This window comes from Zosterops lateralis, assembly GCF_965231275.1.
Source record: "Zosterops lateralis genome assembly, chromosome: 7".
Classification (NCBI taxonomy): Eukaryota; Metazoa; Chordata; class Aves; order Passeriformes; family Zosteropidae; genus Zosterops; species Zosterops lateralis.
This window is the reverse complement of record NC_139767.1, coordinates 16704145-16719231: the sequence shown is the minus strand read 5'-3', so window position 1 is coordinate 16719231 and position 15087 is coordinate 16704145. Positions and strand designations below refer to the sequence as shown.

The 15087-nt window shown below is 57.4% G+C and overlaps 2 protein-coding genes across 2 annotated transcripts; one reads left to right on the top strand and one right to left on the bottom strand.

Moving 5' to 3' along the window:
- Positions 1 to 533: 533 nt before the first annotated feature.
- On the bottom strand, positions 534 to 3563 carry EVX2 (even-skipped homeobox 2; the record flags this gene model as incomplete). Its single annotated transcript, XM_083865835.1, has 3 exons — positions 534 to 1184; positions 1706 to 1941; positions 3140 to 3563. 3 exons carry the CDS (start codon positions 3561 to 3563, stop codon positions 534 to 536), a joined length of 1311 nt encoding a protein of 436 aa, XP_083721961.1.
- An 8684-nt stretch (positions 3564 to 12247) lies between these two features.
- On the top strand, positions 12248 to 13923 carry HOXD13 (homeobox D13; the record flags this gene model as incomplete). The annotated part of the gene is made up of 2 exons (XM_083865695.1): positions 12248 to 12917; positions 13673 to 13923. The coding sequence occupies 2 exons, from the start codon at positions 12248 to 12250 to the stop codon at positions 13921 to 13923; spliced, it is 921 nt and encodes a 306-aa protein (XP_083721821.1).
- Between the last annotated feature and the right edge of the window lie 1164 nt (positions 13924 to 15087).

Below are 15087 nucleotides of genomic sequence, written 5' to 3'. Positions count from 1 at the left end.
GATTCAAGTATTTCCCAGACAGCGTGGAACATGGTACTTAGAAAGCGTGATGTTAAAAACGCCTCTCCCCGCCCTGACAATGTCACACTTCCCTTCCCGTTACCGGCCCGGGCGCGGCTCCTCATCAGCTCCCGCTCGTCGTGCGGAAACACTCGAGACATTTCCCATTTACTCCAACTCAAACCGAAATAATAATAATAATAATAATAATAATTTTTTAAAAATTAAATAAGGCCAGAAACACATTCCCTTCCGCCGGCTGCCCCTTCCCTACCCCAGGCCCGGTGGCCCGCACCCCGCGCATCCCGGCAGCGAGCAGAGCAGAGCAGAGCAGAGCACGGCGGGGCCGCCTCCGCGGGGGCGCAGGAGCCGCGGAGCGCCCTCCCCGCCGGTCCCGCGCCCCACCGCGGCGGGGCGGGCAGCGATAAAAAAATAGACACAACTTTTTGGCCGGGCGCGGGGGCGCCCCCCGCCCCGACCCCCCCGACCCCCCCGTGCCCCCGTACAAAGCAGCCCCGGGCCGGGCGGGGTAGTTATCTGGTGAGCGGCGCCTCCTCCCGCTGGTCCGGCGAGGCCACGGCGGCCTTGCTGAGCACGGCGGCCGAGTAGGGCAGGAAGCCGCTCTCGGAGCGCTGCCCCGCCGCCGTGCACGGGAACTCGGCGGCCGCGCCGCCCCGCGAGCCCAGCGCCGAGGCCGCCGCCGCCGCCGCCGCCGCCGTCTGGCTGCTGTGGCAGCTGAGGCAGGAGCAGGGCGCCGATCCCCCCGGCGGCCCCGAGCCCGCCGCCGCCGCCGCCGCTGCCGCCGCCGCCGCCGCCGAGGCGGCCGCGCTGCTGTTGAGGCCGGCGGCGGCCGGCGCCTGGTAGAGGCCGGGGTGTCGGAAACCGCAGAGCAGCTCCGGGCGGGAGTAGGGGTGCGACAGGGCGCGGAAAGTGTCCAGCGGGCGGATGGAGGTGGCGAAGGGCGCGGCGGCGGCCCCCGAGGCGGCGGCGGCGGCGGCGGCGGCCGTGACCCCGACGTGCGGGTAATAGTGCAGCGGGACGTGGGAGTGGAAAGGGTAGGGCAGGCTGCCCGTGGCCGCCGCGTGGGTCATCATGTAGGTGTAGAAGCTGGGGTCGGCCGGGTGGGGCCAGGACATGGCCAGGCGCTGCCGCTTGTCCTTCATCCGCCGGTTCTGGAACCACACCTGCGGGGACACAAGCACAGCGCGGCCTCAGCTCCGCCGCACTCCGCGCCCCGCCGCGCCCGTTCCCGCGGCCACCGGCGGGCAGCCGGTGACACACACTGCCAGCGCTTCCAGGCGACCCCTCTCCCTCCCGCGGCCATCTCCCGTGGCCCTGCCCGAGAGAGGGGATGGGTACGGCCCTCCCTCTGCTCGAGAGGGACCCCTTCGATCCAAATAAATGTTTTCCCTTCCAATCGTCCCCTCCTCCCTACTCAGGGCTCTGTCTTCACCGTACTGACGCTCGTTCATTCCCCCTACGTCTATTCTCTCCCCTCTTCACTTTAGGAAACAGGCTAACGCGATAAAAACAGACGAGGAAAATAAAAACAACAGTAATAACAACTTTTCAAAAAGCGAATGAAAAGTGTGGGATGCAGAGAAGCAAAGGAGCCCGAGTGGCGCTCACGGCTGCGGCCCTGCGAGCCCTGCAGCCGGAGATCCCGGGCGGGCCGGGGCTCGGCGGGGCGCGGAGCGCGGCGTACCTTGATGGTGGTCTCGGGGAGGTTGAGGGCGGCGGCCAGCTCGCAGCGCCGCGGCCGCGACACGTAGTTCTCGCGGTAGAACTCCTTCTCCAGGCGGGCGATCTGCTCGCGGGTGAAGGCGGTGCGGTAGCGGCGCACCTGGTCGGCCCCCGCCGCCGAGCCGTGCAGGCTGCCCATGCCCGCGGGGGCGGCGGCGGCGGCGGGGGCGCTGGGCGTGGGGCTGCTCTCCGCGTAGCCTGCGGGCCGAGGGCACGGGGGTCAGTGCCGGGGACTCGCTGGCCCCCCAATCCTCCCGGCCAGGCCGGACCGGGCCCGCTACACCCGCGCCCAAGGCCAGCTGTCATCCTTACAAATCCCTGCCGCTAACGGAATCGAGAAATTTGGATCTGGGGGTTGTTTGTTGGTTATTGTTTGTTTGGTCGGTGGGGTTGGGGTTTTTTATTCCTTCGTTACAGGTTTATTTTCAGATAGGGCGGGCTTGAAGGCTGCGGGGCAGCCGAGCTCGGGGGAGAGCGGGCGAGGGCGCCGGCCGTGCCTCGGGGCCCGGGCTCGGGCCAGCCTGCTCCCCTGCCACTGCCGTTCTTTGCTTTCGTTTGAGACATACAAAATAAAAGCAGCCATAAAGCCCCCCTTTTCTCTCTCTCTCTCTTTTTTTTTTTTTTTTTTTTTTTTTTTTTTTTTTTTCCTCTCTCTCTCTCTCTAGGGTTACGTCGAGCATCCCTTCCTTTCTCTGGCACATTTGACGAAAAAGGCATGCACTGTGGCCCCCAGGAAATCCACCGTTCAGCTGCCTCCACCTCCCCAATAATAGCAACCTCCACCTCCAGCAATAGCAACAACCACCGTCCGTCACCGTGCCCCGCGCAGAACGGGGAAGGAGAGGCTTTTTTAAAACGCCTCTCACAAGCAGAGGAAAAGTGAACAATGCCAAATTAGCCCGAGGTGGACACAGACAGCACGTTGCATATACACAGAGAAGGACACACACAGTCAATTGCGGGCAATTTCCTCGCATTCCCCCCTCTCTCTCCCTGTCTCTAATTTAATCTATGTATATACACTCATATAGAGCTCAGGAGGCGCCGGGAGCTCCAAGAGCGCGGGGAAATACACGGAGAAAGCTTTGCCTAAATATAGGTGGGTGGATATTTGTGCCCACATATATTCTGGATATATATCTACATATCAATGGCTTTGGGCATGCACACACACACCGAAGGCACGGGCACAGGAGCTGCCCGGACAGTGTATCGGCTGTTGGGGTAGCGCGGTAATTGCAATAATATTTTACAGCCTGGAGCTCTGTCTTCGCAGAAGAGAGAGCGCCGATGCAGAGGCCAGAAACTTTGGCGCTGGCGGTGGGTTTTTCCTCTGGTTTTTAAAGCCGGTTGGCAAAGTGCGGGGCTTAGATGAAGATGATAAAGGAAGAGTTACCTTTGTTACTGTTTTCCTTCAGCTGGGAGGAAGTCAGGCTGGCCGGGGAGCGGAGCGCGGAGCAGCCCACCTCCACATCACTGTTCATATCTGCCTCTTGAGCAACTTCGGAATAAAGGCTGATTTTCTTCCTGCTTTCCGACGGCGGGATTTCGGAGGAGACGGTGCTTTCGCTGCTCGGATGCTGGAGGTTGAATAAAGTGTCTATTTCAAATTTGCCTTTGGCGGAGATGTCCCCTATAGCGCTGTGCAGGGAGGCGGCAGTCAGTCTCGGGCTGAGGCGACCACTGTGCGGAGAATTTTCAAGGGCCTCCAACACCGCATTTCCAGCTGAGTCTGACAAATTCGAGAGCCTTTTGCCAGCTGTAGGGCTGTGCAGCCCTCTCTCCATCAGGATCATCTCTTTTCTTATTCTTTCCATCATCTCAGCTTTATAAAAAATGTCAAAGTTGCAGGGCTGGTCCTGTACTAATGATGAGCTGCAGCAGGGGCTAATTCACATTCAGCCCGGCAAGTGTCTCTAAATATTATTATCTGTTTTTGAGGGAGGTGTAAAAATTGTGGGATGCCAAAGCGAGGGAATGACTGGTCAAAATGACCCATACATCCTTTCTAGCCCGAAATGTCATTCATCAAAAAGTGGTGCTCGTCATTAAGGTACGAATGACGCTGTTCGAATAATCATTTATTGTAACAGGTTTATAAGCAAATAAATACAAGCTCCTGTCAGTGGATAATGAAGGCGGCTTCAGAGCAGACAAATATATCCAGGTGGAAAGAAAGAAAGACAAGAAGTGAGGAGTAAAGCTCCTGTCCTTAGCTTGATCAGATCCTGCTTGAATTGCTCTGGGGTTTGGCCTCTGGGGTGGAATTGACAGTCTGATTAATAAAATGAGCTGTGCAACATTTCCCCCTTCATTTAGGTGCATCATTATGCTCTGATTTTTGTTTTGTTGCCTTTTAGGTCCTAATGATGCAGCTTCTTTCTCATTTGTCCTCGGACAAAACTACATGCTAAATATTAGATAATGCTTTTCTTTATTATTATTTCTGAGGCGAATTTTAGATCACAACGCAAGAAAATGCTGGAAGAGGACCAGACGATCCAGAACCTCCTGCCGCTGATATCTCTTTACTTTTCCCTCCCATTTCCAGACCACATTAGTACTTTTATTTAGGAATTTACAGTGACACCCCCGCACACCCCCTCACAGGCGCCAACCTTATGCCCAGATTTTATAACTCTGCTGCCCAGGTTCAAATGCACCTACAGTAGTTACCTGGAGACTAAAATATTTGCTACAATATAGTTTATTACAACTCTGTTATCTTTGTCTTCGTTGCATCCTAAATATGATCTCATTTTTACTTTCTATAATCCTGTTTATCGACGAAGCTACCCCGGGATTTTTCTTCCCTCTGGGAAAACACTGACTGTTGTACGGTGTGCTAGGGGAAGGAAATAACTGGAGAACATTAAACGCATTCGTGATTTAAAACACTCCGTGGGCGTCCATTTCATTCTCCCGGCAGGTTTCACTCCAACCCTCTGCTCCTTTCCTCCCCATCACCAATAAAACCTAAGCATTTGAAAATTTAAAAATAATCATAGAATTAAATGATGGACGGGGGGTTATTGCCTACAGGCTCCGACCTATCAGGAACATCACGTTAAAGCCTCTCTCCGAAGTTACCTGTGGCTCAGTTGTGCCATCCCTCCGCTGTGTGCCGGTGCCGGGCCCTCCGGCGCTGCTGGAGACACGGGCTGCGCGCCCGGCACTGACAGCCGGAAAGTCTCCCTTCAGCGGCAACTTTGCTACTAATAATGACGCTGATGGCAACCATTTAAACGAAGATAAATCCTTTGTCGTTAGCATCTCTGGAGTGCGCTCTGGTAGCTGCCCAACCTTTTTTTACTCCCCGTGATTTTTTTTTTCACCCACATCATCTAGTGTTTAGACCCTGGGAATACGAGTTTCATCTCCCGGAGAAACACCCGAATGTTTCCTGTGATTAAACGGGGGTTTGATTTTTTTTTTTTTTTTTTTTTTTTTTTTAAATGAGGAGAGCTGTTTCCTGCTAATCTTGGTCACACGCATCTCCTAAGTTCTTGTGCTCTTGCGCATGATTCATAGTTCAAAAATGGGATACTTGTCAGATTTTTTTCAATAACACGTTAAAGTCTCCCTAAACATTACACCAAACATTTAAGAAACATTCTAGGCGTCGTTTGCAAAATCCAGCCGTCTGTTAATAAGAGTTTTATACCAGCCCTTTGAAATGTGAATTTAGCCTGCAGTGTGGTGTCCTGCGTTTTACAGCCCCCAAACCAGACAAGAGTAAATATCAACTTTTCCCTGCCCGCGGGCGCGGCGGAGGAGCGGCCCAGGGAGAGGGGAGAGGAGCGGGCCCTGGAGAGGGGAGAGGAGCGGGCCATGGAGAGGGGAGAGGAGCGGGCCCTGGAGAGGGGAGAGGAGCGGGCCATGGACAGGGGAGAGGAGCGGGCCCTGGAGAGGGGAGAGGAGCGGGCCCATGGACAGGGGAGAGGAGCGGGCCATGGAGAGGAGCGGCCCATGGAGAGGGGAGAGGAGCGGGCCCATGGACAGGGGAGAGGAGCGGGCCATGGAGAGGAGCGGCCCATGGAGAGGGGAGAGGAGCGGGCCCATGGACAGGGGAGAGGAGCGGGCCCTGGAGAGGAGCGGCCCATGGAGAGGGGAGAGGAGCGGGCCCTGGAGAGGGGAGAGGAGCGGCCCAGGGAGAGGGGAGAGGAGCGGCCCATGGAGAGGGGAGAGGAGCGGCCCATGGAGAGGGGAGAGGAGCGGGCCATGGACAAGGGAGAGGAGCGGGCCCATGGAGAGGAGCGGGCCCATGGAGAGGAGCGGGCCCGTGGACAGGGGAGAGGAGCGGGCCATGGACAAGGGAGAGGAGCGGGCCCGTGGACAGGGGAGAGGAGCGGGCCCTGGAGAGGGGAGAGGAGCGGGCCATGGACAGGGGAGAGGAGCGGGCCCGTGGACAGGGGAGAGGAGCGGGCCCGTGGACAGGGGAGAGGAGCGGGCCCGTGGACAGGGGAGAGGAGCGCTGCGCTCGCCCCGGGGCCGCAGATACCCCGCGGGGTCCCCGGCCGGGCCGGAGGTGCGGGGCGCTCCCGGGGGCCGGAGCGTGTTCCCGGGCTGCCCCCGCGGAGCCCGGCCGAGCAGGCGCCCTGGCGGCCGCAGCTGCAGCGCCCCGCCCGGGGGATGCGGCCCCGCGCTCCCCGCCGTGCCCGCTCCGCAGCCGCCGACGGCCCGGCCGGCGCTCCCCGCGGGGCGGAGGAGGAGCGGAAGCCTGCGGCCGGGTTTATTGCTGTCGTTTGGCGCCCTCGTCTGTTTTCTTACACGCTGTAACGCGGCGAGCATCTTTCCCCCCGCTCTCTGGAAAACCGCAGCCGAGATACCACGTCTCGGAGGCGATCCTGTGTGCACACCACCAGAACCGGCACAGAGTTAGACTCAAAAAATGTTACTGCACCACTAAAAAGGAGAGAACGGGTTTTATGTTATTTGGAGCGGATGAAAAAGACTATGTGAAAAGCCCCAATGTGAGAAAAATAAGTTACACTCAAGCGCGGCTGTGAATGATCTTTACTAGGGTCGTATTTTGCACCTTTTAAATAATACTGATACCTTAGGTTATGTGTAGAGTATCTTAAAATACAGCTAGATTCCTATGCAAGGGTTATAAAATGTTATACAAGACGTTAATAATCTTTCACTAGGTAGAGGTGAGGTTGCAAAACTGTTCCCTGCAATGCAGTTAATCAGTTCACCCCAAACCGTCAACCCCCAATAAACTAGTTGTCTGTTGTTTATATTCCCAGAAAACTGGAGATATTTACTGCACTGATGTTTATCTCTTGGGGCGTTGTTTGTGTGCGTCTGTTGCTATGGAGTTTGTATTATGGGGTTGTTGTTTTATTTATCTAATTTTTTTAATTGTTGCTTTTCTTTTGTGGTTGGGGTTTTTGGTTTTCTTTTTCCGTTGGGGTTTTTGTTGAGTTGGGATTTTTTCCAAAAAAGAGTCTCACGGTCTACAAAATCTTCCCGAATATGTTTGTAGTTGTTCAAAACCACCAGCTAAGCCTGAAGAACCACGGACACTGAGGCCGCATTAGTGGGCCAAGAGGGAGGAAGTTACAGAGACCGCCGAGGAACTGCCGAAATACGTGAGCTTTTGTTGGACTCTGTTTACTCAGTTGTTCTTGTAAGTTTAAATAGCTGCTTAGGCCTTTGGCCAGATTTTTACCTTGAAAGTTATTGCTAGAGGCATCAAAGAATATTTCGGTACTCATTTATTAAATCTTACCGGGGGAAAAGGGTCACGTAGGTTAATTGAAATGAAGTTCGTATTAAATGAGATAAACATCTCGGGCAGCTTTTCGCCAGTCAAGAGCCTTCCTGGGGAGACGGGCGGAATATGCCTCCTATCCCGCAGCGGGGCAGGCCGCCAGCAGGCCCAGGGCGGCGCGCAGAGACACCCGCGGGAGCGCAGGAGGAGGCGGGGGGTGCGGGGGCCGGGGGGTGCGGTGGGGGTGGGGAGTGCGGGACGCGGGGAGTGCGGGCAATGCGGGACACGGGCATTGCGGGGCGCGGGGGCCGGGCCCGGCGGGGCCGCTCCGGGGACCGGCGGCGCGGGGGGCGCGCTCCGCTCGCGGCGGCACCGGCGGCAGGCACGGCGGCGCCACCTGGCGGCGCTTCGGCGGCACTGCCCGTCCTGCCCCCAACTCTGCCCTGCCCGTTCTGACCCCAGCCCCGCCAGTCCTTCCAGCCCTGCCCTCCCCGTCCTGTCCGTCCTGCCCCCAGCCCTGCCAGCCCTGCCAGCACTGCCAGCCCCGCCCTACCAGTTCTGCTCCCAGCCCTGCCCATCCTGCCAGTCCTGCCCTGCCCGTCCTGCCTCCAGTCCTGCCAGCCCTGCCAGCCTCGCCCTGCCCCGTCCTGCCCGTCCTGCCAGCCCTGCCTTCCCCGTCCTGCCCATCCTGCTCCCGGCTCTGCCAGCCCTGCCCTGTCCGTCCTGCCCCCAGCCCTGCTCGTCCTGCCAGCCCTGCCCTGCCCGTCCTGCCCGTCCTGCCCTGCCCATCCTGCCATTCCTGTCCTGCCCTGCCCATCCTGCCATTCCTGTCCTGTCCTGGCCATGCCGGCCTCTCCTGCCTGTCGCACCCGCCGGCCCTCCCCGCCAGCCCTACCTGATCTGCCCGCCGGCCCTGCCCTCCCTGTCCGCCGGTCCTGATGGCAAGTGCCGCTACCCTGTCGCCCAGCCCTGCCCGCCCCCTCCCACCGGCCGGAGGCGGCCTGGCAGCTCCGCGCCCGCGCAGCGCCTGCACCGCGTGTCCGAGCGCGCAGCGCGCTCCTGCTCAGCCCCGAGTCTCCGCTCTGCCTCAGGCCGCCATATCAGCACAGGGCCGGTCCTGGGGCGGGTTCAGTCCGTATTGTCTGTGAAATGTCACTCGCGAGTGAAGGACAGGAGCCCCGCGGTGGCGGCACACCGAAATCCACGGGAGCTCCAGTTACAGGGTGTCTTCTGAGGGTGCCTTTGCACACAGACGGGGTTAATTCAAACGATAAAGCGAGTGGCAACGATAACGCGATAATGGCAAAGGATAAATGCGGTGGCGAAGGACTCGGTTCAGTTTAGGTTCAGCGGGCTGGCCCAAGGTCAGGGGCCCGAGGTCCCCGCGCTGCCCCAGAGCGGCGGGGCCGTGAGGAGCCCGCACCCGCCCTGACCCCGGAGATCAAGTTCAAGCCCGCAGTGCTCGGCCGCCCGTGGCCGCTGCGCCGAGAAAACTTTCTCCGTCTCGAAACGGATTATTTAAGGCCGAAGTAACTAAAGAAGTGAGAAGCTGTGACACAGATCTGGAGGGGGAAATAGTTTAACAATTCTCCACGTGTTGCTATTCGATCTATTCGTTATCATAACTGGCTATTTTTTAAGGCATAGAGAAAAATGAAAGTTCTTCTGTTCTGTTTACCTATTAAAAGTTCATACGAGTTAAAAGGTAACGACGGAAGGCAGTGGACACGGGGTGAGGTTTGGGAGACGTATAAATCGAGTGGTTTTGTTTGCGTTCTCTGCTTGTCCTGGACGAGAATTTTTTTCCTAGAGCAAACACTAACCTGAGAAGCGACTTCTTATAGACAAAAATGACAAAAATAGACAAAAATAGACAAAAATAGACAAAATGACCATCGGCAAATTCTGGCAAGGCAAAAGAAAAAAAAATCGGGGGGGAGGGGGTGTTCCTGTAAGAATGGATACTAGGCAGATACTAAAAGCCTGAGCTAAAAGTTTGAGTGGAATCCTACCTGTATTAAATAATAGTAAACACATTTGAGTAAATGAGAAAATTTCCGGACAGTGAAAATTAATTAAAAATAATAATAAAAAAAAGCCCACAACCTTTTCTTCCGGGGAGGCACAATCAGCCTGCAGCGTTGCTCTCTAGCTCGTATATTCTGCAGATTCCCGTGCAATGTGTCAATGGAAAACGCGCCGCGACCCCGCGGGGCGCTGCCCACCCGCGGAAAGGCTGCCCAGAGGAGACAAGGCTGGCCTGGCAGGGAGAGAGGCCCTGGCAGCAGCACGGCAGGTCCTCCTGCCCTGCCCGACCAGAGCTGAGCCTCCATGGGAGCTGTTCTCCCTGGCAAAGGACGCGCTGGGTGCTCGGGGCCTCTGCCAGAGCTCCGCACGGCCCCCGGGCTGGGCTGGGGGACCGTCCTGCTCCTTGGAAACTGGGTGGGTGCGCTCAAAGAACCGACCTTTGCTCATGAGATCATTTATTCCTGTGCATAATATCCTGCCACGCGAGGCAATGCTGGTTTCTACACCCTGCACAAAGCAGCTCATTACAGAGTTGAAGTTGTTGGTCATGAACCCGCCCAAAGAGTTTTTTGGTGCAGCGAGGTGCTCCTGTTGGAGCAGAGGTCCCGGCAGGGCTGAACGCCTCTGCGGGAGTCGCTTTGCTTTGATGCGACCGACCTCAAAAAGCTCCAAACCCCTGCTCCTTAGGTGTGCCTTTCTTTCGCGGCCTTATTTAAAGGTCTTGACATGAGAGAAATTTTCACTGCATTTATTGAAAGAGGGAACACAGCAGGACGTGGGAATACGCATAGAAAGATGTTCGGAGAGATAAAGTCCTTCATTTCTCTGGACTTCTTTATTTATAGCAATGTTTTCGCTAGAAAGTTGTTTGCAGGGACATAAAAGAGTGAGAAAATGGTTCTTCGACAAAACTTCCTTCTAATTGCGCAGGGTTTAATGTCCTGAGAGTAAATACTGATTCGGCTTATAATCGAAAGAAACACGTAATCACGCCTGGCTCACTCTTAGCTGATTATGAAAGATTAACAGCAATTATGCGGTCACAGCTAATGAACATTAACTCGGCTATGCCATCCGGTTGTTGCCGTAATTCCAGGCCCCCGTTTGTCATTCCAAACCCGCTCCCAGATCCCGCCGACGATTATTAGACCGACTCCAAAGCGGGGCTGCGGGACCTGCAGCTGTCCCGGGACAGCCCAGAGCCCGGGGAGCCCCCCAGCACTGCCCGGCCTGCTCGGCAAGGGCACCCCAGAGCCCGGGGAGCCCCCCAGCACTGCCCGGCCTGCTCGGCAAGGGCACCCCAGAGCCCGGGGAGCCCCCCAGCACTGCCCGGCCTGCTCGGCAAGGGCACCCCAGAGCCCGGGGAGCCCCCAGCACTGCCCGGCCTGCTCGGCAAGGGCACCCCAGAGCCCGGGGAGCCCCCCAGCACTGCCCGGCCTGCTCGGCAAGGGCACCCCAGAGCCCCGAAATGGTGCTGGCACAGAACTTCACCTCCGTGGCGGCTGCCCCTCTTCTCTCGTGCGCCGGAGCCTTCATTAGGGACAGTAAACACGGCCCCGGCTGTATTTGCAGTGGCGCGGAGTTTCCCTGCCCCTCTCCGCCAAGCTGACACTTCTCCCAGTAACTTCTTGCCCTCCGCGCCCAGGAGAGAGCCAAGTGTGCAATACCCAAGTGCGGAGCGCCTGGACTCGGTCCAGAGGGGTAGGGATTGGGGTTGTGGTTGAGGCTGCGGTTGGGGCTGGAGTTGGGAGTCGTCTTTGGAGCTTTCTCCACTTCCAGCACTTCGCGCTCCTGCATTTCCATCCCGACTCAGTGTGAGAGCCAAGAGAGACGACAGAAGGATTTGCCACCGTCCTGGGGAGTCACCGCGGGAACAGCCGTCAGCGTAAGCAAACTCTGCCTTTTAACCAGGCTGCCTTACCGCGACATGGGCTGACACTGCGCGGGGAAAAGCCACATCTAATGAGTGCCAGGTTTACCATCCCGCCCTGCGCACAGCCCCTGCGTTTTCCTGGCCGGCAGCGATACCGGGGGCGGGGGAGGGGGTGAAGGGAGGGTTCTCCCGGGGACCGACAGGTCAGTGAAGCCAGGGGACCCCTTTTTCCCATATAACAAACCCCTTCTACTCCATATTTCGCCGGGAAGAAGGGAGGTGGAGAGGATGGGATACAAAGACCGTGTTGGGGTTTTCCCCCTCCTGCAGACGCGACAATGAACTGGAGAAGGGCTCACTGCGGATCCGGTGAGACCCCTGTCCAGGGATGTAAAATGGGCCCCTGCCCGCGGCCACAAAATGTCCAGTGGTACCCGGCTGGCCTTTTTGAAGCCGCGGGCAGGAGAAAGGGGGGAGATGAAGGCAACGGGGGCCTAGGCTGGTCCGGAGGGGCATCACCGCCTCTCTCCCGCCCAATCTCCCCCCGCTGGAGCGGCGGGGCCGCGGCGGGGCGGGAGAGCGGCGGGGCGGGGGTGGGAGCGGAGGGTGGGGGCGCCGTCGGTGCCGCCCGGGGGCTGCGAGGGGAAAGGGGCAGTGCGGGCGGCGGGAGGGTCACATGTTCGCACGGCAGCCTATAGCAGCCCCCCGGGCTGAGGGAAACTCATCTGGGGCCGGCCGCCCCCACCCCGCTCCCCCCTCCCAACCTGGACTTCGTTTTTATAAACGTACCGCCAGGATCCAACCTGTTGGAGGCAAATAACCGTCCGCACCATGCCCGGCCGGGGACCGAGCCGCCGCCGCCGCCGCCCGCGATGTGCAAGGCCATGAGCAAAGCAGCGAGCTGGGAGATGGACGGACTGCGCGGCGACAGCAGCGGCGGCGGCGGCGGCGGCGGAGCCCCCGGGCAGTGCCGTAACTTTCTCTCCTCGCCCGTTTTCGGGGCGGCGCACACGGGCCGAGCGGCCGCCGCTGCCGCCGCCTCGGGTTTCGCCTACGCCGGCGGAGGGGAGCGCTCGGGGGCGGCGGCCAGGCCCGACCCCCCGGCCAAGGACTGCCCGGGCTCCACCGCGCCCGCCGCCCCCGCGCTGGGCTATGGGTATCACTTTGGCAATGGATACTATAGCTGCAGGATGTCCCACGGGGTCGGGATACAGCAAAACGCCCTGAAGTCTCCCCCACACGCCTCCATTGGCGGCTTTCCCGTGGAAAAGTACATGGACGTCTCCAGCTTGACCAGCACGAGTGTCCCCGCCAATGAAGTCTCCTCCAGGGCGAAGGAAGTGTCCTTCTACCAGGGCTATACAACCCCTTACCAGCACGTTCCTGGGTACATAGACATGGTCTCAACGTTTGGCTCTGGGGAACCGAGACACGAAACATACATATCCATGGAGGGCTATCAGTCTTGGACTCTGGCTAATGGCTGGAATAGTCAGGTTTACTGTGCCAAAGATCAGACACAGAGCTCGCACTTCTGGAAATCGTCCTTTCCAGGTACGAGAGGGGGAGAAATGGTCCGAGCAGAACTCCCCCGCGCCTCCTCCGCCTTCCCGTCCCCTCCCCCGCCCCCCGGGCTGCAGGGGCGGCCTGCCGGGCCGGACACGCTGCACAGACACGCATAGAGCAGGGTGGGGGCGGTGGATAGTCTCTTTTTCTCACTCCCCCCTCGGCCGTCTACCCCCGAGCAAATCCTCACCCTGTGCTTTCCATCCCCGCGGGACCGAGCCCAGCCCCTCCCCGGCAGCAGCGCAGGGCAGCGGAGCGCCCCGGGCTCCTTCCCCCGCCGCTTCCCCCAGTGCCCGGGTTGTAGGCGCGTTTGGAGTTTGCAGGACGGTGTCTGCAAAGCCTGCTCCCCTCCGCCTCCCCGGCGGACCGATCCCGCGGGCCCCGAGCACTTCAGAGACTGCGAGCGGTGAGGGCACAGAGGCACAAACCACATGCAAACAAAGACGGGAAAGCCTGAGCAAAGCGATTTGTGTGTGCGCTGCCAGCAGCGGGCCGCTCTGAGCCCCCCGGCAATGCCCTGCACGCTCGGTTAGCCATGCATGCCTCAAATGTGATGACAGTCCATCACAGCTTTGGTGCTGCTTTACTAGAGTGCAAATAATGTGACAGTGTAAATAATAATAAACTGTAAACAACCCGGCATTATTTATTTGCCCCTGAAAATCAGTGCCCAACAAGTATCGGTTAAGCTTCAAACGCCTGTAATAAAATTCTGATTTTTCACGTAATGTCTTTTACAATAGGGGACGTTGCACTAAACCAGCCCGATATGTGTGTCTACCGGCGGGGGAGGAAGAAGAGAGTGCCCTACACAAAACTGCAGCTTAAAGAACTCGAGAATGAATATGCCATTAACAAGTTCATTAACAAGGACAAGAGGCGAAGGATATCCGCAGCCACAAACCTGTCTGAGAGACAAGTTACCATTTGGTTTCAGAACAGGAGGGTGAAGGACAAGAAAATAGTCTCCAAACTGAAAGACAACGTATCCTGATACATTAGTTGCGGACAGTGATGAAAATACAAACTCGATTTACAACCAGCTAAAGACTTTTGGAAAGACTTGAAAATATATTTAATTTTTTTTTTGTCCTTCTAGCGGTGGCGAAATTTCGGGAATTGTTTTCCGTGAAAGTCAGCGTTTTTCTCTCAGTGTAAGGGAGTGTTGACGAGTCTTGAATCGAATAATAGTTTCTTCTTTTTGAAAATAATATTATTAATAATAATAATTATATTTTCTGTTCTTCCCTCTAGGCCAGTATAAACGAATTTAAATATGTTGAACACTAACGGTTATAATTTTTTTAATGTTTAAGTCTTTGGGGGGTATTCTGTGATTTATTTTTTTTTTCTCTGAGCAACAGCCAGTGCCAAAAAGTGTCGGTTTTGATTTGGTATCGTAAACTTCAAAACATGCCGAGTGAAAAAAAAAAAAAAAAAAATCAACGGGAAATACAGGAAAGCCGAAATCCGGAGCCGTGGCAGCACCCGGCTCCTGCCAAACCTGCCTGGTCCGCTGGGGCCAGGGGAGAATTGCGTGGAGGGTTGGTGGCTGCAGCAGAATTTGAGTTATTTTTCCGAGGAAGGGAGAACCTCTCCGGGCGGCTGCAGGCGCACAACCGCAGGCACGTCCCGCCGCGCTCCCGCCTCCGGCAGCTTTGGGCTTCAGCTTGGGGTTTTGAGCTTCTTCCGCCGCAGTTTCGTTTTCGGTGCAAGGAGTCCGTAGTGCCCGGCTGAGAAAGGAGCCCCGGCTAAAAAAAGGGAAGATTTGTGTCGCGGGCGGGCGCTGCGAGGCTGAGCGCCCCGCGGAGAGCGGCCCCCGGGCAGCGCTTTGGGCAGGAGGGATTGGCCAGCCCGTCCTGCAGCCACAGCAGAGGCTCCCCTGAGGTGTGTATGGACCTGCAAGGACCTGGCGGCAAATCTCCGCTCTGCCCCGTTTGTCCGGACCGGCCCGAGACTCTTCTCCTTCCTCCCGCCCAGAAAATCCTTGTCGGACAAGCGAAGGTCACTGCTAGCTTTTAATTTACAAAACTAAACGGGTGTTAATGACAGAAGCAATAAATAAGGAAATCCAAGAGATGCCATGATTTATATGGGCCGAAAGGCTAAGATTTCGCCGATTGTTTTATTCTTTTAAACCTAGTGTGCATGTTATGAT